The 21,793-nt window shown below is 43.3% G+C and overlaps 1 protein-coding gene across 4 annotated transcripts in view; it reads left to right on the top strand.

The window, feature by feature from the left end:
• The window catches only part of bcas3 (BCAS3 microtubule associated cell migration factor), a 315,717-nt gene that overhangs the window by 176,338 nt on the left and 117,586 nt on the right, over nt 1-21,793 (top strand). The window contains exon 24 of one of the 4 annotated variants that reach the window (XM_019367613.2): nt 20,914-21,545. The exons of 2 other annotated variants lie outside the window; for them this stretch is intronic. In XM_019367613.2, coding sequence (XP_019223158.1) covers nt 20,914-20,996 — 83 coding nt within the window. In that variant the 3' untranslated portion in view covers nt 20,997-21,545. Of the gene's footprint in view, nt 1-19,343; nt 19,841-20,913; nt 21,546-21,793 lie in introns of those variants that run through there. One more of the 4 variants, XM_019367612.2, reaches the window with a different exon arrangement.

Genomic DNA, 21,793 nt, shown 5'->3' with positions numbered 1-21,793 from the left:
GTTTCTTCCTGTTACAAGAGAAAGTTTCCTTCCAGTGTTGCCAAGTGCTTGCTCATAGGGGGTCATCTAATTGTTGGAGTTTTCTCACTGAATTCAATTCGAGTCAGTTTTATTGTTTTTGCACCAAATCACAAGAACAATGGCCTCAAGACATAAACATAAATAAGAAGCACATTAAGGGGATGAAGGGGATCTTTGCTTAAACCAAATGAATAAATAGACACAACATTTCCTTAATAACCAAGTAGAACATTTCTTTTATCCATACATTATCATGCAGAATTGTACATGCATGCACGCTCATGTGTGATATGTGCTTTCACAAGTCCAACAGTATTAAGTAGTCTGCACGTTTTTCCCGCCAACTGTGTGGAATCCACGGAGAGCGACGTAGCCAAAGTATCCTCCCTAAAGATGCTTTGCCAGGGCTTTAATGGAGCCACGTTCAGTTACTGCTTGTTTGTGGGTCCTCTGCCCTCATATTTGTATTGGGAAAAAGTAAGCATGCTAATTAGGACTGTGGTCTCTTAAGTGACTCATTTCTGTGCCTTGAGAAGCTCCGGATTTTCATTTACCCCTATATTTTGGGGGATTATTTATCATTACTGCAATGTGACATCCTATCTGTTTGGGACAATTGGTAGTGTACTGGTTTCACTGGCAGCCATACATGTCCACCACATTACATTGGCTCCACCATGTTTGATTGATTATGTTAAGTCTTTTTCTCGATGTTTTCGGTATTGTAATCTGGCCCTTCTCTTCTTGATTGTTACCAGTGGTTTGCATGTAAACCCTCGGGATAAACTCTCTGTATTTACACGTATGAAGGCATTGCTTGATTGTAGAGTTTGACCGCAACAAGCCTGCGTGAGTATTCGTGAAATGGCTCGAGCCTGTGACGGGATTTTTCTTCACCAAGGAAAGAATTCACTTTAGCTTTCTTCAGTTGTCATTTTTGTGTCGTCGAGCTCAACAGCATGTTCCTTCTTTGTAAGATTCCACCTAATTGTGGATTTTTGTCTCTCCTAAAATTTCAGCGCTCACTAATAACTCTGTAGCAAATTCAGCATTTGAATCAACTCCAGACCTTTTGTCTCCTCATTATGTCATTAAATATCAAAGAAATAGTCGCACGCTTGTATGCCAACAGCAGAGACTGTTTAAAAGTAATGTGATAATTTTGTTACCTGTGCTTATCAATCACACCTTGAATGATTCACTTACAAATTGAATGTAACCACACGTAAAGACAAAATTAACCAAACTGTGTCACCTTCTTAAATACTTGGATGTAGATACAGCTACCTGCCTGAAGAGCATTTGGTTTATTCGTCTTAACAAGTTGAAAGCTAAACGTTTCATATCAATCTCACAGAAGGACGTCACACCACAGTCAAGTGATTTGTGGGCAAAGACGGTCCATCTTTGCAAAGTTCAAAGAACCACCAAGCGTAATTTATTCCGGCGTAACTTTACTATAGGCAGGCTTAATAATGTGAACCCTGCTGACACCCTGTGTCCCCGAGTTCACATTTTGCTATGTACAAGTCTGTGTTGCACTCCTCTCCCAATTTGAATCATTACTCTCCACTTTGTAATCAGCTCCAACAATTATAACCTCACAGCGTGCCTCTGATTACTGTCCGGGTGTATTTTGGAGTGTTCTGGGAATGTTGTGGAAAAAAAAACGATACTGGTCCCAGCAGAACTCTAGGTTACACACATTTACAGTAACCCTGTCTGTGTGCTTGTGTGTGGGTTGCCGTTCGTTTGAAGTGCTCATTCCCCCTAAATTACAGTGCTGCCATAATGAAGTATTACCATGCAATTCCAAGGCAGACCAGTACAAAGAAAGCGATCGTGTGTGTGTGTGTGTGTGTGGGTGTTCAACACTTGAGGTGAAAGTTCAAATGCGATGCCCGAGCAAAGACTGTCTGCCAAGCCAAAGTGTGCATGTTGTCTGGGTGTGTTCCTGTGTGCGTTTGCATGTGTTTTATGAAACAAGTTGAAAAATAGCTTTTTTTGTGTAATGCAGGCCCTGCTGAGGCGTGTTTGCAGTTGCGTGAGTCTCATCCCAGTTGTGTTTCTAAATGTGTGGATCCACCAGCCAGCTGTGACAAAGCTCAGTTTGAGCTCACACATACGCACTCGGAGGTGCGGACGTCTTTGGCTGCAGGCTGTGCTGGCCTCACCTACGGCCTCCCCAGCGCGCTGAATGTTGCATGAGGCCCAGCCGCCTCATACATACTGCATCAGCACAAACATGCCATCTGATTTTATACATAGTGCATTGGCACCTGTACCCACCTTGACTGGCAAGCATGCAATCCATTTTTCATCAACGCGTTCAATGGCACGGCTCTTTTAGGACATGGGAGTAGGAGGTGGTAGATGTTTGTTGGCGATGGTGTCTTTTGTTATTTCCCGTTTGGCAGCGTTTTTGTTTGCTTGGTTTTTTTCCTCTTTTGTTGTTGTTTCCTGGGAGCACTCCCAGTGTAGATGCATGCATATATCTAAAGCTGAACTTGGTTTTGTTATAGTATGCTATGTTCGTTGCTACATAGAGTTGATCGCCTTCGGGCAGCAGGGATTTTTGTTTTCTGGGCAGGCAATCATTAACCTTTAGAAAGATGTCCCCCGTATAAGTGCAAGGTGAACGGGCAGGTCAGTTCACCTTTTTATTATTGAAAACCACCTTCTAGTCCAGCGGTCCCCAACCTTTTTTGCGCCACATACCGGTTTATGTCTGACAATATTTACCGGCCTTTAAGGTGTCGTGGATAAATGCAGCAAAATAAAACTAGTATCAGTACCAAAAGAAAGAAGATTTATTCATAACACACGGGAAAAGACCCAGGGAAACTGACTTAATGATAAGAACGATAAAAAATAACAATAAAAACCGATAAAAACCCTGCAAACCAATTATTTTCACACCCAAGCCTCAACTCTCGAGGCCCGGTACCAAACCCCTGGGATCGCTGTTCTAGTCTATTGACGACCAGTATCTTCAGGTAAATTTTTAATTTAAAAGTGAAAGTTTGAGAGACTTCTGGGCCACACTGAGCCAATGTTTCAGAAACGCATGTGGTTTTTGTCCTTTTTTTCCCAATACAGGAGTTAATAGACACTGTTGCGAAAGAGCTATAACTACACAGCCAGACTACAGGTAAATAATATTTTCTACAGACTGGGCTGTTTAGTGTACCCCTTCTGGTCCGAGCGCCTTATGTTTGATACCAGTGGTGTAGAGTTTAAATCCTCGTTCAAGCTGTTGCAGCTCAGAAGAGCAAAAAAAATAATTACAAAATTACAAAAAGTGCAAGCATTGCTCAGCGTCACAGAAAAACTTGGACATTTGTAATATTTCAATTTCAGCTTCTTTTTTGTCCCCAGGTTATCAAAAAGCTAAAGAATGCAACAGTAAAAGGATCAGTTTTAGCATCAAGCCTAGTAAGATCGTTTCTGCCAAACAGATATTGAAGCCACTTGAGTCTAAGCACCTCGAGCCCCCAGCTAGATCCTCAAAACACAAGGGGCTGTCACTGTGGCTACTATCAGCTAACATCTCGTGCCCCCAACCAATGACCTATCTAGGCTCTGTATTATAGCTAGCGTGCTAACAGTACTGGGGCCAAGCACCCTTTAGCAAGTCTCCCCTGCAAAGCAGAGTCTCCTAAATGAAAACCATTCCACTCTGCCTGCTTCCCAAGCTCTGCTCAGGGACAGGAGCCATGGGGTCAACAGCTGGTGGAGGATATGGCAATTGTTTATGAAAAAATGCTTTCTCAAGCCCACCAAAAACACACACTTGGGGGTGGTGGGTGGGGAGGGGGTTGGGCTCTGCCCCTGAACAGCCAACAGCTGGGAAGGGTTGGGGAGTAGCCTAGAGGCTGGCAAGTTGCCCCCTCCCCTCCGGTCCAGATGGGGGAGGTTAGGCTGAGGCTAGCTGCAGCCCACCCCTCTCCTCCACTTCCCAAACTTCCCATTCCCATTAAGGAGAGGCTAGAGATTGCGAAGGAAGGGAAAGGAGGAAGAAAAGCAAAAGAGCATGACTGCTGTTTTTTCTCCCCCAACCCTCCCTCCATCTTCGGCCTAATCAAATAAAGCAGGAAGCTTCCGAGACGGAAGAGGAGTGTTTATTGATATTTGTGTGTGCTCCTTCACCCTCTCTCATGTCCCCACTGTTTATTTTCTCTCCACCACTTTTGAAAATTCTGATATTGTCAATGTTTTCAGCCCATATATCATGCTTAACTGAATGTTTGAACACTGCTGAGGCAAAAAGGTTATGTTTCTTTCTGCTTCTTACAATATACCATTATCTTAAATTGAGCCACTGGGAAATTACACACCAGCTCGACATCCGTTGCAAAACAGCTATGACCAGTCAATTTATTGTAATAAGAGGGTGTCATATGAAATGAAATGGCCTTAAATAAGAATTGATGATCCCATCCGTCTATAGCGTTGGTCGGACCTAAAGGCACGCGCACACACACACACACACACACACACACACACACACACACACACACATGCTGCTTGTACTGGAGCCAAGAAAATCCTGATGAGGGTATTGTGTTACCAGTACCTTTTAGTGCCTAAAAAGTTGAAATTGCATCTTAAGGTAGTGCACAGACTCAACTCAAAAGTGGCCTTTAAGTGGAAAACTGTGTTGGGAACTGGATGAAGACCTTAAGTTAGATCTTATGGGAAGCAGTGCAGAGAACGAAGAAGCTCAATCATGCAACATAAAGACAGACTGATGCCGGAGTTTCAAATCGGGCATCCCCCTCCCTGAAAACTTTCCTGCTCAGACGGTTTTGTGCATTTGATGGCAGTACAAGACCTCAGTTGGACTTGAAAATGATTAGACCCATGCGTGTTTTAGGGATGGGATTCCAATCTTTGACCAATATTGAAATAATAAACATTGTGGTAGGAGTATAAAGTGCACTGAACCCAAGCCAGATCCCCGACACTTCCTATGTAAGAGCGCAAGCATACACTCCAGCAAGTTTAAGACTTTTATAAGGCTATGTAAAACCCAAGAATAACCACTGGGTAGTTTTACTGATGTAAAAATCATCTGTGCAGACGTTTGAAAGGAAACCATATTCGTTTTAAAGCATCGTAATGTGCAACAAACTTCATTGTTGCGATATGCAACGTCAGAAATGTTTTCAGGCTAAGATGCCAAAGTCGGATGTTAGTATTCTGATACCTGCACCCAGTGGTCTTCTCTTCAAAGTGCAGTGAACCCTTGTAAAACCTGTTTGGCACCGCTGAGAGGATCTGGTGTTTGAATGGCACGGCACTGAGAAGTTGCCATGACTAACAAAGGGAAACTTTTTTTTCTTGAACTGCCACTGTGAGAGCCCGTCTTGTTATTTTCAATAGTCCTTTTGTTAGAGTTCATTGAGAGGCGACAGCTTGATTTCCCCTCAAGCCATCCATATGTGCACATGCTGCTGCTCTCTGACATGTCACTCGTCATATCATTGTGTGTGTGTGTGTGTGTGTGTGTGTGTGTGTGTGTGTGGGTAGTGTGCATTAATCCAAGTCTACCTGCAACCCTGTGGGCTTGCTGCTGACTGCTTCCTAAAGGTCAGAACATATGACCTCTGGGGGTTCAGGCCAAATCAGTATCCTGGGGTGCTCTCGTCTCTGAAGAAAACATTATCTGTGCAAAACCTAAATATGGATGCATTCACTTGACAACATTGATCCATATATGTATATGTGTATGTATGTGTATGGCTAAATTATTGTTTTTGATTTTATGGAAATATACTGTTTTATTTGTTCATATGAACATTTGTGTCAGAAAGTAGTCAAACATTAAAAAAAGAGAAAATTTATTCCTAAAAAAATCTGTATGAATGAAAGGAATTTTAACAAGAGAGCAAAAGAAACAGATGGAAGGAGGAATTAAACAGAAAAAGATGCTGCATAATGGACATAGAAGCACCTTTGTGTCATGCTATATACAAATACAAGTGTATTAAATTGAATTAAATTGGAGGAACCAAGATGGTTAAAGAAAGTACGTGAAAATTAAATAGATCAATGAAGGCATGGACGAAGGAAGAAAGAAAGTAAAAGAAGAGAAAGAAATGAAATCTCAGGAATGAAAAGAAGGAAGAAGCTAACACCGACACACAAGCACACAGAAGCATACGTGCGCACTTCCTAGGGAAAACCATTTGTAGGATGTAATTGTGAGGTAATGGAGGCTGGTCTGAGGGGTGAGGGGTTAAAGGTCAGAAGTGTGTTGTTGAAGAGGCCTCAGTCATCAGCCGTCAGCCAGGGTCATGTCACGTGTGTGTGTGCACCAGTGTGCCTCCAAAATAGGCCTTAGTTAAAAACATAAGGGCAACCCTTATACCCTTAATACACACACACACACACGGTTTCTACCAAAATATGGAAAAAATCTGTTTCTGTTTTGCAATTTGAATTTCACTTCATATTACCTGGAATCAGTCTCTCTAACCCCAGCTGTGTGTCACTATACAGCACACACACACACACACACACACACACACAGGTGTAATTCTAATCGTCCAGGTTTCCCTCTAAGCCCGCTCGCACTCCTCCAGTCCTCTTACCAATTAACATATGTAAGAGCGACAAGGTCTAACCTTTAATGAGAAAAGCCAGGCTGCCCTGCAACTTTGTAGCAAGTTTTGCTACATAGAGTACGATGTAGCAAAACTCAAGTGAATTTAATACAAAGTCTAATATGATACATTGACAAATTCTGTGACTGCCTTTTGCTACATTGTAAGCATTATGTAGGATACTATTTAACATGGCAATGAATTTTAATTTCATTAAAACTTTAGACACAGCAAGTTCCAAGAAGCAGTTTTAGTTGTTGCTCAATTAAATTAGACCAGTAGGATGGATCCTCTCTGTTTGAATTCAGGCTGTCTACTGTATATTGCTGACATACTGTAGTTGATCTTTTAGCACAGATCTTTTTACACACAGCACAAATCATCATTTAGACCCAAATTAAATAGCTAGACTAGAATCACGGGGTCTGGTGTTGGCAAGGAGAGAGCAGAAAACAAGACAAAATTCTTGTTAAGTCTCGTTATCACTTGGAATCATTTCCGTGTCCTCTCAGAAATGTTATTTATGACAAAAAAGGAAAAGTAACAGTAATTCTTTCTGTTCCATTCATGTGAGGCGCAAGTGTCTCACTCATAGAGGATTATCTGCCCTAACTTAGTTAAAACATCCTTTCATCATCGTTAGTCTCAATGTGATGTTGTACATATGTATTTAAGCTGTGCTGAAAGAAGAAGATGTGCCATGCCAACTTCAAGTTCAATAACTTACATACTGACACTTTCATCATGTACATACAGGAATATAATTCTGATCAGTAAAAAACTAGTGATGGTTTAGAAAAAAATCACTTTGATGTTAAGTTTGTTATTTATATCAACATAAGGACTGTACAAGCAACAGGTATACATGAAGTCCTGATAGGGTAGAAAGCTAAATATGTAACATTTTTATATATTGTAAAGTTCCTCAATAGCCTAGTTGGTTACACATTCACCTGATAAAATAAGATAATAATCAGGTACTTAGTTCAGTCCCTTATGGATTGAATCAGGAAGGACATGTGGCATAAAAATCTGCCACATCAAACATGCAGCGCTACCTGCTGTGGTGACAAAGCAGAAGCTGGATAAACAGAAAAATGTATTGAACAGAATGAAAAAAAAGTGCAGTTTCTGAAATGGCAGCATCCACAGAAAAGAAGGGGAGATCAGCCAGATCGAGTATGGCTTATGATTTTTAGCTGTGTGACTTTCTAACTGCACCACGTAACAATAAGTCTGAAATGTTCTTTGCACAGTAACCGACTTGCTGTTAGTACTCACTTTGTGCACGACTTATTGCACAAAAATCTTAAATCTTAATCTGTAAGAAAGTTCTTTTCAGCTGTGCGTTTCAGTATTTCAGTATACAAATGCACAATAAAACATTTTTCTGTTACCTGTGATTTATTTTTTGGTCTGTACTTATAAGAGATTTTTAATATATCTTCTTTCCCTTCTAACTAAATCTCCTTTGAAGAAAAAGATGTATTATTCCTTTCAGAACTTTACTGACATTTGGTGTCAGTACTGTCTGGTGTTTTATGCTAAATATGTTGTACAACACACATACATACAGCGCTTTATTTGATATACTTCAAGCATTTTATCTACAATAACCAGTTAGCCTGAAAGTACCCAGAGTAAACCCGTTCAGACACTTGAAAACAGGAAGACCCCAGCTGGGATTTGAACCAGTGTCATTTTTTATGTGAGTCAGCAGTGCTAACCACCACGCCAGCATTAACCATCTATTGTTTACAGTTAACTAATATAACATAACATATTATTAGATTATGATATTTAGGAAAACTTTACATGTATTTTGTTTGAATTGTTTTATGTTCACTCAAATTTGTTTTTGTGATGTGAAGAACACATGACTTGATTGAGCTTGTTGCCCCTCTAAATGATTCTCAGAAGATTCTTATTTAATCTGATGAAATAAAACAAGCAGACCACAATCACAGTATTACACACTATTATGTGGAAAAATGAAGTCCCATCAAGGAACGTTGTTTTGGGCCTATAGTCACTGCCTGCAGTACAGCAAACGCAGGTAAACTTAAAGCACGTGAGCGTGGAGACTCAGGATTGCTTCTGGTTTGGCTGCAGCTCAGGAGGAAAAGCAGGTCTGATATTAATTGGAAGGTTGGTGGTTTGATCCCTGCTCCAGTCTCAATGGGCAAGAATACTAAGTTGCTCTGTGATGGATCCATCGGAGTGTGAATGTGTGTGAATGTTGGATAGAAAGCAGTTACTTAGGAAAAGCATAGAAAAAAGTGCTTGCATGAATGGGTGAATGAAGTTGTATAAAGCACTTAGAGTGCTCAGGTAGAGCAGAAAAGTCCTACATACGAACCGTTATGTTTAAGGTACTAGGTTAGGATTAGCTTTATGAACAGATTATGTGTCTGGATGAAATCTGTCCCTTCACAACACTGACTGTGCATTTACATGTGAAGCAGGACTTTGAGAAGAATCTATGTGTGGTGAGTTTTTGTGAGTTGTCTCTGTCAGTATTGTGATAACCTGACGTCTCACAGTACAGATGCTGTAGATCTTGTAGAAAAACGGTTGTTTTTTGATGAAAACTGATGCAAATGTGACGCGCTATACCCTTCATAGTCATCACATCTCAGACTGTTTTATTACCTACGAGAGACTTGGGACCAATGTGCACTCACTGCTGTTGTGAAACTCGTTTTGAAGAATAATCGCGCGCTGACGTCAACACACTTCAGTGTATTTACATTATACTGCAGGCACTTTTACATAAGTAGATATTTGTGTCCAGCTTTCAAATGTGCCCGTCAAAGTCAGTCAGAATTACACATTGTTCTGAGTAATTGAGCAAACCATTTAACTACAGAACAAGGTCTAACAAGTAAATCCTGAAATCACTGTGTTTAAGTGCCATGTCTGTAACTGTTTCAGGTGATGTAATTACTAATGTACTAATGTGATGAAATACCTGATGTTCTGAGTGTGCACTCTTACAAACAAATCGCACGGCATCAGTTTGCAAACCTTGTATGTTGCATTTTTTGTGAGAATTCTCTGAGAATGATACAAGGCGTGTGTGCGTGTGAGTGTGAGTCTTCCCTGTTAGGTCTGAATCAGTCTGTAAACAGACACCTATGAGCAGCTGGGCATTTGGCCCCAGTACAACTCCCTCACAGAGAGGAAATGTTGACCTCCACACACACACACTGACAAGCACCCAGACAGTGTATGCATACATGCACCGACAAGCAGCACATCACCACACACAAACATCCATAAACACACACATCTACTCAACAACGCACTCTCACACAAACACATTTCCCTTAGCTCCCACAGGAGACAGACGCTGCCATGTTTACTGGCTCGCCGGAAACTTTAACAGGAGGGAGTGAGAGACCAGCAGCTATCATTGTCTCTCTCCTCCTGACATGCCCCCCCTCGCCCTCCTTTTTTTTCCTTTTTTTGTTTCTTTCAGACGTCTCTATATCAACACTTTGGTCAGTTTATTTGTCCAAGGCAACAACTCAGCAAGTTTTATTGCTCCCCAAATCTAAATCAGGAGGGGGTGTAGGGGACAAATTTCCGGATGAACAACCCAGTGGACGCACTCAGGAGAATGTAAACTGGGCCTGGAGCATAAGTGATAACAAATAAGAGATGTTCTCTAGCTGTGAGCTGTACACTTCAAATGTTTTTGTTTTTACTCTGAAGGACACCGAGGAGTCTGACTGGAGCTTCGGCCAGGAAAACACTCCAGAAGCTTCCAAGCACTGCTGTCCAGTCTGTCTCTCTCTCAAGAGCTGGCTTGTCCTGGCCTTCACACACTCAGAGGAAGGCTTTTTAGTTTTTTTTATTTTGTCTGGCAGCTGGAATGATTCACTGAATCTGATGATTCATTGTGAGGAAAGGGAGCTCTAATAATTTCCCTCCTTTGACAAATAACAAAAGGTATAGTTGTAGAATTTCAGCAGACATAAGAACAGTTTAGTATCTCAGATCCTTTGTTACTCGGAAGTATCTGAACCTTTTTTTTCCATTTTCATCTGCTGAGACTTTCACCTTAAAAGACTCACTGACATGCACTCATGAAGGGTACACACTGTCCCGCTGTTGTTGATAGTCAGGAACTTCTAATTCTCTTCATCTAGTTATTCCTTTTATCTGCTTCTCTCTTCCTCCTCGGTTCTTCCATCCTTTTTTCCTCTCTTCTTTTGCCCCATTCTCCTTAGCTTTCTTTAACCCTCTTAAAGAAAGTCATTCCTAATTTTTGCTACTAGAAATGCAATAAATCAGTTTTGTGTGCCAAGAGATCCTCCCTCCACATTCATCCTGTCCTTCAGATGCTATTTGGAAATGTGCACATGCATTTGTAATCTGTAGGGACATTGCTTGTAGAACTATTTTAATATATCAGCTTGATAATTTTCTGTCATTTCAATAAGGAGATATCAGTTGGAAGAAATGAACATGACTCATTGTGATAGAGAAATTAATGTGTTTGGCGTTTAGACTCTGATGACCCATCGTGGCAGAATGAAATCCAAGCGGTGATAGGATTTGTACCAGACCCCCTGGAGTCTAGACACTGGTGGTGGTGAAGAGTTTGAATAGTGCTCTGGCTTATTGTCCAAAGTGGAGGTGGGAAGGAGGTGGGTTCCAGTCTGAAAAGGAGAATGACGGAGAGCACAGATTTAAACCATGCGAGGCGGAGGCCGATTGTCTTGGCTTCGTGTAAGAAAGTCACCTTGTTGGGCAGGTGACCCATGAATCTGACCGTAGGGACCTGGATTCATTTTCTGTGTCATCCCACCTGCTTTCCTGTCGACTTTCTCCACTGTGCTGTTAAAGAAAGGCTTAAAAATGCCTCCAAAAAAAAAGTATTTCTTGATTTGTTTATTTTATAGTGTTCGCTGCTTGGTAACAGTAGTTATGGCTTTTGCTCTCTGACAGGAAGGAAAGTCCTGAGGAAGCACTTGTAATGTAGCATGTTGACGCTGCGTTATATTGTTGAACGAATAGAAACCTGCCTACTGTTGCAGGGTGTTGAGGTCGGCATGGGAGATTTGTTGTCCTGGGTTTTGTTTCGCAGACCTACAAATCTTGCTGACTTTGTTGACAGAAGCCTGGAGAGTAACTCCTGGTTTTTTTTCTCTAAAATCATTTTTCCTACACAGTCAGTACAATGAGTCTACAATATGTACTATAGTTGAAATGTTATTTTGATAGACTACATATTTACATATTTATTGTTTGTTTATGGGGACATTCTTGGAACAAATATGAAAGGATGCTCAATGTGTCTTAGACTATACAATAATAAAAAGATGACAGAAAATACATTTCAAACTAAATATCAACTGTCTGAGTATCATAAACTTGCAGCTATCATGTGTTGCAGTCTGTATAATGGGCAGCTTTGATGGAAATTATTCCCACCCTGACCTGCACAGTGAAACATTTGTTGCAGGTTAAAATAAATTAGTAACATTTTCTAATTCTAAAATATAAATAAATCAGGCCTACAAATGTATTGCCACACCTTCTCTTTCTTTTAAGTAGCTTAAGTAATTTTCATTCTTGAATTGAGTGTGATGAATGAGTACTCCAGTGCCTGGTTTTTCCATTTTCATGGCATTGGGAGATTCACAAGTGAAAACAAATTCTGCACGTGTGGCAAATTGCCACAAACACCGGATCCTACGTCTGACCGGGGTTCCTGCGAGATTTGAGAATCTCTTCGGTGATGTGTTGTTTGGATTTGTTTGAGTTTCTTTGGTGCATTTTTCACATTATTTCTGTCTATTCTCATTATAATATTTAGAATTTGCATCATTAGATTCATCACAGCGCACTCATACATAAGCACTGCAACATAAATGGCTCTGTGTCTTAAGTAATTTGTCACGTTTCCTCAGTGGCTACACTATGCACCATAATAACTAACAGTAGTGAATGAAAGCCTGTTACTCAGAGGTAGACAACGCTCAGCACTATTGATGGAGCTTGATAGGTTTTTATTAAATCTGAATCCAGGTTTAAATCTCTTATCAAATCTTTCTAGATTGTTTTGTTGGGTTACAAATAAAGAATGGATTGTTTACTTTTTCAGACTAAGGCTGCTTTCATAGCCACAGAAGGCGTTATAACATTTCTCCCACAGGTTACATACTGAGGCTATATTGAATGAACTCCATACAGGCCACAATGGTACTTACTGAAGCAAATTCATACTATGGAAGACACGAGAGAACCAATAAACTTTTAAGTTGAGTATTGTGTAACAGCCTCAAGTGTTTTATGATTTTGCTACATTGTGGCTCATTTGCCATTATCATTCATTCTAAATATTTGTATAATGAATTTCTTTTATGCCTCATAATGCTTGTAATCCGTCATATTGCTCAATGCAAATGATATAGCCAAGAGTTAATAGACAGGCAACAGCTTTTCTCAGTACTGCACAGCCTGCACTTGCTGGACAGTAAATATTTGGACACTGAGGGCGAAATTGGCCTCTTGCACAGCGAAGAGGACCTTGAACTTTAAAGCCCAGTGTGCATGAACTCAGAGGACAAGCTGCCACACATGGCTGAATAAACCATGTAAACTTTGGATGTTCTGTTGCCCGTAGTGTGCTCTCACTTAAACACATGCTGCTCGGTGTAAAATACATTCTCTGCAGAAAGACGCTTGTTTCATAGCTCCAGAAGGACTCTCACTGAGTGCCAGTATCTTATTTTGGAAAATCAATGAAAAGTTGTCTACATCTGTAACAAAATAAAAATTTCCCACCGTCTCTCCTTGGTTGTCATAAAATCTGGGATGCTAGCAAAGGAGCAGTGAGCTTGTACCATGGTGGGGCATCCCTCACAAGTCTGTCCACAATTCACAGGAATCGCGACTCCTCCTAGAGTATTGGTCAGTGTTTAGTGAACCTTAGTGTAACACAATGATAACCTGACAGGGCTTTACCCAAGTTCAGATCAAGGTCTCATTTGTTATCTACCCATCCATTCATTTTCTTTGCTTATCCAATTCAGAGTCACAGTGGGAGCTGGAGTGGGGTTCACCCTGCACAGTGTGTCAGAGAGCCGACAGAGAAACATTCAACCATTCACGCTTACACTGACACCTACATCCTGTTTAGAATCACCAGTTAACCAACAGTAATGTCTTTGGACTGTGAGAGGCAGCCAGAGTACCCGAGAGAACACAGAAGGGCCCGAGCCAGCCACTCGAGCCCAGGACCCTGTTGCTTCAGTTCTCATATGTACTACAGTCAACAGAGAACACGGCAACATGACTTTCTTTCTCTACTTTATACATTACATTAACCTGTGATTGATGGTTATCAGATTTTCTGCTACATCACCCACACACTGAGGATGCACAACCTTTTTTTACCCACCAAGTAGCCTGTCTTTGTAAATGCCTTTTCCTCCATTTTCCATTGTTTTTTCGTTTGTTTGTTTGTTTTTCACTATCTGTTCAGCTGCTGTTCAACTCAAGCTAACGCCTGGGGACTGGTTAGCAGTAAGGTCCAAAACACAGTCCGTTCATTCCAGAGTAACCATGTCTCAAACCTCTCAGTGAGGCAGGTTTCACTTAGTTTGTCACTCCTTCAAGTTTGTTTTCAGCTTAAAAAGTTAAACTACTTGGCGATGAAAACTAACATCAGCTGTGTTAGAAGTTTGCTTTTTCTGCTGTTCCAGGTTGGCGAGTCCCGCTCCGTTGTTTGCCTAAAAAAGGAGCGACAGTAGGGAAGCTACAAAGTATCAAATGGAAGTCCATTAAACATGTATTTGTGATACATGAGAAAAAGTCTGGGAGAAATAAAATTGAGAATCTTATTTTAATTGTGTTAACTGTTATTACGTTCCAACGTGCCCAGTCAAATCCAGTTTAACCCAACTTAACATAATAGCTAAGAATAAAAAAGTTGAGCACTTGCCTTGCCACCATTATAAAAGGATTTTACCTTTGCATTTGGAGGGAAACAGGGAAGAGTAACCACTGCTGGTGGAAATATAATATGTTTCTGTTTATCCGTATGTCAGCATGGTCACATATTACTAGAGCGAACCCTAAAGTGCCTCTACAGATTCATGTGCGATGCAGGGATGTTCCGTTCTGGAAGACAGGCACAGAACCTCATAGGCTCATTGACATCTCTGTGACCCTTAATACACAACACACTCACTGTTGCCTCTCCTTTTGTGTGAACCACTGCTGTGATTGTGTTGTTGGGAGAGGAGGAGGGGCAAGTTGCTCCAGGGCCAAGCTGAACTTCCTGTGAAGGTGTAAGGGATAAATGAAGAGAGCGATGCTGGGAAAGGGCGAGGCTGTGTGAGGAGATGAGAGTCTGAGCCCAGCTTAGACATCCTCCTTTCAGAGACTCTTGACATCCCTACCGGCAATCATATTTTCTGTGGCTTTAACACACATCTCTCTTTCCTACACACACATACGCACACGCACACTTGTTTTTCTTATTCTTGTGCTCTTTTCTTTTCTCTCGTCCCCCGTTCTGACCCTAAGCGCTGCTTTTACAGAGAGCAGAGACACTTTGTGCTGTCGGACCACTTGTAAAGCTTCTATCCCTTTCATTCTCTCTGGCTTCGGCGCGCATCAAAAGCAGAGGCTGTTTAACAGCACCGCCAGCCGCTGCAGGTCACAGCAAAGGACAGAATGGCTAAGTGTGGAGGCTCATGCTGCCCTGTATTTGAGTTTACTGCCTGAAAGCAGTTTGCGTTTTGATGTGGAGAAAGAGGGAGCAAGAGTGATATTATGAGGTCTCTACATCAGTCCTCTGAGACTGCCAGAAATACATCAACACTGCTTTTTCAAACACCTAAAACAAGCCATGTATGGAAATTCTTTAAGGTAATTAAAACCAAAGCAACGGTAGAAGTTAAAATCAAATCAAATCAAATCAAATCAAATCAAATCAAATCACCTTTATTGTCACGTCACATGTGCAGGTACACTGGTACAGTACATGCGAGTGAAATTCTTGTGTGCAAGCTTCACAAGCAACAGAGTTGTGCAAAATACAATAACGTGCAACAAGCAAAATATAAAAATGGTTAATCTAAAAAGTAATAAATATATGTACCATATATAAAGGTATATACATTACTGAATGTGTGTACTAAATATGTTTTTCTACGTGTGTGTGTGTGTGTGTGTGTGAGTGTGTATATACATGTTTTACAAATGAAATAGAGTAAACAATAAAATAAGATATATAAAATATAAAATATACAGAGGTAGGTATGTGCAAAACAGTGGCATTAATGTACAGTATGGAGTGCATAATGTTGAAGTTCCCGTAGTGAGGGTGAGGTGTCTATGACGTGTTCAGCAGTCTGATGGCCTGGTGGAAAAAGCTGTCTCTCAGTCTGCTGGTACGGGACCGGATGCTGCAGAACCTCCTTCCTGATGGAAGTAGTCTGAAGAGTTTATGGCTGGGGTGACTGGAGTCCTTGATGATCCTCCCCGCTTTCCTCAGGCACCGCTTCCTGTAGATGTCTTGGAGGGAGGGAAGCTCACCTCCAATTATCCGTTCAGCACACCGCACTACTCTCTGGAGAGCTTTGCGGTTGTAAGCGGTGGTGTTGCCATACCAGGTGGTGATGCATCCAGTGAGGATGCTCTCAATGGCACAGCGATAGAAGGTCCTGAGGATGCGGGGGCTCATGCCGAATCTTTTCAGTCTCCTGAGAAAGAAGAGGCGCTGCTGCGCCTTCTTCACTGTCTTGTTTATGTGTACTGACCACGTAAGATCCTCAGCCAGATGTACACCAAGGAAGCGGAAGCTGCTCACTCTCTCCACAGCGGCGCCGTTGATGGTGATGGGGGTGTGTACTCCTCTGCACCTCCGGAAGTCCACTATCAGCTCCTTTGTCTTTGCGACGTTGAGGGTGAGATGGTTGTCTTGACACCAGTGGGTCAGGGCGCTGACCTCCTCCCTGTAGGCTGTCTCATCACCGTTGGTGATAAGACCCACCACTGTAGTGTCGTCCGCAAACTTCACAATGATGTTGGAGTTGTTAGTGGCCGTGCAGTCGTAGGTGTAGAGTGAGTACAGGAGAGGGCTCAGTACACACCCCTGTGGAGCACCAGTGTTCAGTGTGATGGGGGATGAGGTGGTGCTGCCCAGTCTGACCACTTGGCGTCTGTCAGACAGGAAGTTAAGGATCCAGCTGCAGAGGGAGCTGCTCAGTCCTAGATCCTGCAGTTTCCTGTCCAGCTTCGAGGGAACGATGGTGTTGAATGCTGAGCTGTAATCTACAAACAGCATTCTCACATACGTGTCTCTCTTCTCCAGGTGTGACAGGGCAGCATGGAGTGTCAGGGCTATGGCATCATCAGTGGACCTGTTGTGGCGGTATGCGAACTGTAGAGGGTCCAGTGAGTCGGGTAGTGCAGAGCAGATGAAGTCCCTGACCAGCTTCTCGAAGCATTTGCTCACGATGGGGGTCAGGGCTACAGGTCGCCAGTCGTTCAATGATGAGATGGTGGAGGATTTGGGTACAGGGACGATGGTGGCCATTTTGAAGCAGGCTGGGACTACAGACAGAGAGAGGGAAAGGTTGAAGATATGTGTAAACACTCCAGCCAGCTGAGCCGCGCATGACTTGAGGACGCGGCCGGGAATCCCGTCCGGACCAGTAGCTTTGCGTGGGTTCACTCTCCTGAAGTACCTCCGCACATCCTCCTCAGACACAGTGTGCGCACTGACGTCATCCGCGGTGCGCACACTGTCCGGTCTCCTGGTGTTCGCTGTGTCGAATCTAGCGTAGAATACGTTTAGATCCTCACACAGAGAGGCCGTGGTCTGCGGTGTGCTGGTTTTCCCTCTAAAGTCTGTGATCGTGTTTAGTCCCTGCCACATACTCCGAGGGTTGTCAAACTGTTGCTCTACCCTGTCCCTGTACTCACGTTTGGCTGCTTTGATCGTCTTCCGGAGTTGGTAATGTGCGTGTTTGTAGTCCGATGTGTTCGCGGAGGCAAAAGCGGTGCTCCGTGCCGCTAGCGCCGTGCGAACATCTCCGTTAATCCAGGGTTTTTGATTTGGGAAGGATTTAACTGTTCCGGATGGGACGACATCTTCCACGCATTTTCTGATAAATCCACAGACTGAGTCTGTGTATTCATCGATGTCTTTAGCAGCCACGTGAAACATTTCCCAGTCCGCGTGATCAAAACAGTCCCGCAGCGTAGACTCCGATTGGTCCGACCAACGATGCACCGCCCTCAGGGTTGGAGCTTCCTGTTTCAGCTTCTGCCTGTAGGCGGGTAGAAGCAGGATGGAGCGGTGATCTGATTGGCCGAATGGGGCGCGGGGGAGGGCTTTGTACGCATCCCGGAAAGAGGTGTAGCAGTGGTCAAGAAGCCGGTCTCCACGAGTGTTGAAATGGATGTGTTGGTGGAGTTTTGGTGAGACTTTCTTCAGGTTACCCTTATTAAAGTCCCCGGTCGTGATAAACGCCGCCTCTGGGTTTGCGGTTTCCTCACTGCTGATCGCGCTGTACAGTTCCCTGAGTGCTCGGTCAGTGTCGGCTTGTGGGGGAATGTAAACAGCCGTAATAATCACTGCTGTAAATTCCCTCGGTAGCCAGAATGGCCGGCACTTAACCATCAGGTACTCCAGGTCCGGTGAGCAGAAGGATTTGACCGGGTGCACGTTCGCATAATCACACCAGCTGTTGTTGATCATGAAACACACACCACCGCCTCTGCTTTTCCCAGTAAGCTCCTGTGACCTGTCCGCGCGGTGCACAGAGAACCCCGGTAGTTGTACTGCGGAGTCCGGTACCTTGTCCGATAGCCAGGTTTCTGTGAGGCAGATCACGCAGCAGTCCCGCATCTCTCGCTGGAATGAGATCCGTGCCCGAAGCTCGCACAGCTTGTTCTCCAGAGACTGCACATTAGCCAGTAATAAGCTGGGTAACGGTGGTCTGTTAGTGCGCCGTCTCAGTCGAACCAGAACGCCAGATCTTCTCCCTCTGCGTCGGCGTTTGCGGCCTCCACGGGCCCAGAACAAAGGCGTCTCAGGTGAGATGAATGGGGGGTCTGCAAACGGAGGGTCCGTGTTGCAAAACTTGAACTCCGGAAAGTGATGAGAAAGTCCGTCTTTTATGTCCAGTAAGGTTTGTCGGTCGTACACAAGGAGACATGTGCTACTCGTGAAAAAATAAATAGGTGAACACGGTGTGTGACTGCTTGTCACTCTTTGTCTCATAAGATCGTTCCCTGAACTTAACAGTATGTTTAATTATTTAAACTTAACCATGAAGGTGGCGAATGCCACAGTTTTTAGGGTTATCACAGCCCTGACATGTATTCAGAGGCCCTAGAATCTGCTTCTTTTGGACGGCAGAGGAAACGGGCCTCTTGTTTAGTTTTTTTCCCTTATTTTCTGTCATATATGCAGTCGGGTTGATAAGTGTTTGGACACTGTTAACAGTAATCTGACCACTTTATCTGTCTGGGATTATTTTCTTAAACTCACTTTAAAGGATGTCACAATGTTCCATGGAATTACCTGCTTTCCTGTAAGCAAAGGAAATATTGTTTAAAATTGTTACTAAATGCCAAATCAAACTTCTGCCATATATAATAGATCATTTCATGACTGAGCTGTTTTCTCTCTCTCTTCCATGTGGTGTTGTCCTTGTGCCCTGGTCTCATGTGCTGATACAGGTGAGTGCTCTATGTCACTCTCTCCTCCTCGGTTTCAGTGTCAGGCCCTCAACACTCCCACCAAGGGACCCTCCATTCTGTCCCGACACGCTGTCATTATTTTAATCAAATGCAATTACCACCACTCTGAGGACAATTGAGTTTTGTTAGCTGCCCTTTTTCAGTTACCCCTTGTCCCTGCCCCCAGCAGCCCACTGCTACATGCATCTACACACAGACACATGGACTACAACTGTCTTGAACAAAAGGACAGCAGTTTAAAGCCAGGCAGGCTTGAGTGGATAGGGGGTGAGGGGGGGATGAAAACACACATTGTACTGTGCACGATTCGCCAGCCCAGCGTCGGTCCGCAGGGCGGGGCTATCAGTGCAGCGGGGAAGAATTTGATTGAAGTGTTAAGAGAGATTGTGTTTGGGTGGCTTGTCTGGGTCAAACGCAGAGTGTGTCTTAGAATGTGCCTCTGTGCGGTTTTGCTGTATCATCCAGCATCATTTGGTCTTGAGGTGGGCGAGGCCGGTGGGGAAGGGGGGTTAAAAGACCGTGTGATGCTGTAGTGGGACGAGGCGTTGAACTGACCGCTTTTGTGCCATGCGATAAATTGAGCAGGCCGGCATTTGTTTTCACCCCTCCCGTTCTGTTTGCACCACTGCAAAATATGTTTTCAGATCGTCTCAGAAGGAAGGGGGAGATCGGTTAAGAGTGAAGGACAGTTATGTCTGTGTAAAGGAAGGGAGATGAGGAGGAGGAGGCAGCTGCTGAATAGCCTTCTATGTTGTAATCAGCAGGCTGAGCCCCCCAGGATGGGGGAAGAAGAGTGGGATAAAGACTGTAAGTGTTCTGAAGATGTGACCGCCACACCACGACTTCTTTTGCCTTGTGGGCACAAGGAAAGAATTCACAGATCTGTCATCTGCCAGACATTACCCTAACACCCCCCGCCCTCCACACACACCACCACCTCCAGCCCCTTTCTTTCACACACATCCATATCCCAGCCTGTTTGTCTCCCAGCCACCCTGACGATTCTTTCATGTAACTTTATGTGACCTCTACCCCAGACCAGACAAACAGGAATAAGAGGTCCCCTCCTGGTGTGAGAGGTCTCTGAAGTGTCTTATGACTTTCAAGGCTATAGCCCAGGTAGACTTGCAGGCTCATATATAGATTGTGAGTCACCCTTGTCTGTTGTATATATGTATAAAATTTGCAAAATGGCCAAAGGTGGGACTAATAGAGTGTGAGGATGCTCACACTCCAACAAGAAGGTAATATAAACACGACACATCAACAGGGTGGAGGAACTCCTCATGCATGGCGACTAACCAAACATGTAATGTTTCTGTTTGCTGTGTTTGGGACACAGAAAACAGACAAGACAGAAAGCTGACTCCCACAACATCACGTATTCTAGCATCAGAGCGTGGCAGGGAGGGGCAGCTGATGTTTCCTGACCAAAGATATGGATATCGAACAGGACAAGGCATTAACGTTTTACCAGCACCTTTTCTCTCCCTTTTTTTCTCCTCACCCTCTTCCTCCTTTTTTGACACGGTGCTGGCATTCCCCACAGCAGTGGTACACTCGCGCTGCACTGGAAGAAGTGCCGCGATCCAAAGACACACCCACATCGCAATGGGAAATGAAGCACAGTGAGCTGAGGAGAGGTAGAGGGGGCTGGTTGGAAATAAAAGGAAAAAGCTTTTGGAGTCTTAGTAAGGTGTGGAGCCACAGTGTGCCCTCCATGTAAGGGACAAGGGTTGAAGTTTTTTGCTTCGATTTCTCACACTTCTGTGTCTCAGCAACAAAACCAAAGAAAAAAAAAAGTGGAGCGTTCCTGTGGTTAAAGAGCCCCGGGCAGTGTGCTAGCACTCACTTCTCTGTCAGCTTTTAAAAGCACTGTTTCATCGTCCTCACGTCCTGACTTTCACATGGTGCTTTTAATGATCTGTGCTGTGCTGAGTGTGTTAAAGGCTAAAAGGGAAATAACAAAACATCCACAGGCCACAAACAGTGAAGGACTGCTAAATTTGTTTGGTTTGATCTCATTCTGGGTGTATTACTTTTAAAAAATATTTTTAAAGTACTATAGTAGTACTAGTACTAGTGAAACACATCGTTTTTAGCTCCTCGTCCTTTAAGCCAACTGTCGTCTGATTGGCTGCCTTTTACAAACAGAAGTTTTGAACTGCTGGGGTTTCAGTCTTTGAAGCCAGAGCTAATCAGGTCTGCGTTAGCTTTTATATTTGCTGGCTCTTACAGTACTCTCCGCAGCAGCTATCTGCTTTGTATTGTTAGTGTTAGAGTTTATTGTTATACAGTGAAGGATGTTAGCTTCTATGCTGCAAAATGGTGACGATAACGGTTTCAATAATAAAATGAAGAAAGTTGCGAGACTGAGCTGGAAACGTATTACAGCAACTGAGAAATGACAGGGTCACAGCAGACCTCGT

Source organism: Oreochromis niloticus, linkage group LG14 (genome assembly GCF_001858045.2).
Source record: "Oreochromis niloticus isolate F11D_XX linkage group LG14, O_niloticus_UMD_NMBU, whole genome shotgun sequence".
Classification (NCBI taxonomy): Eukaryota; Metazoa; Chordata; class Actinopteri; order Cichliformes; family Cichlidae; genus Oreochromis; species Oreochromis niloticus.
Note: the sequence above shows the minus strand (reverse complement) of the source record. Positions and strands in the feature narration are given on the sequence as shown.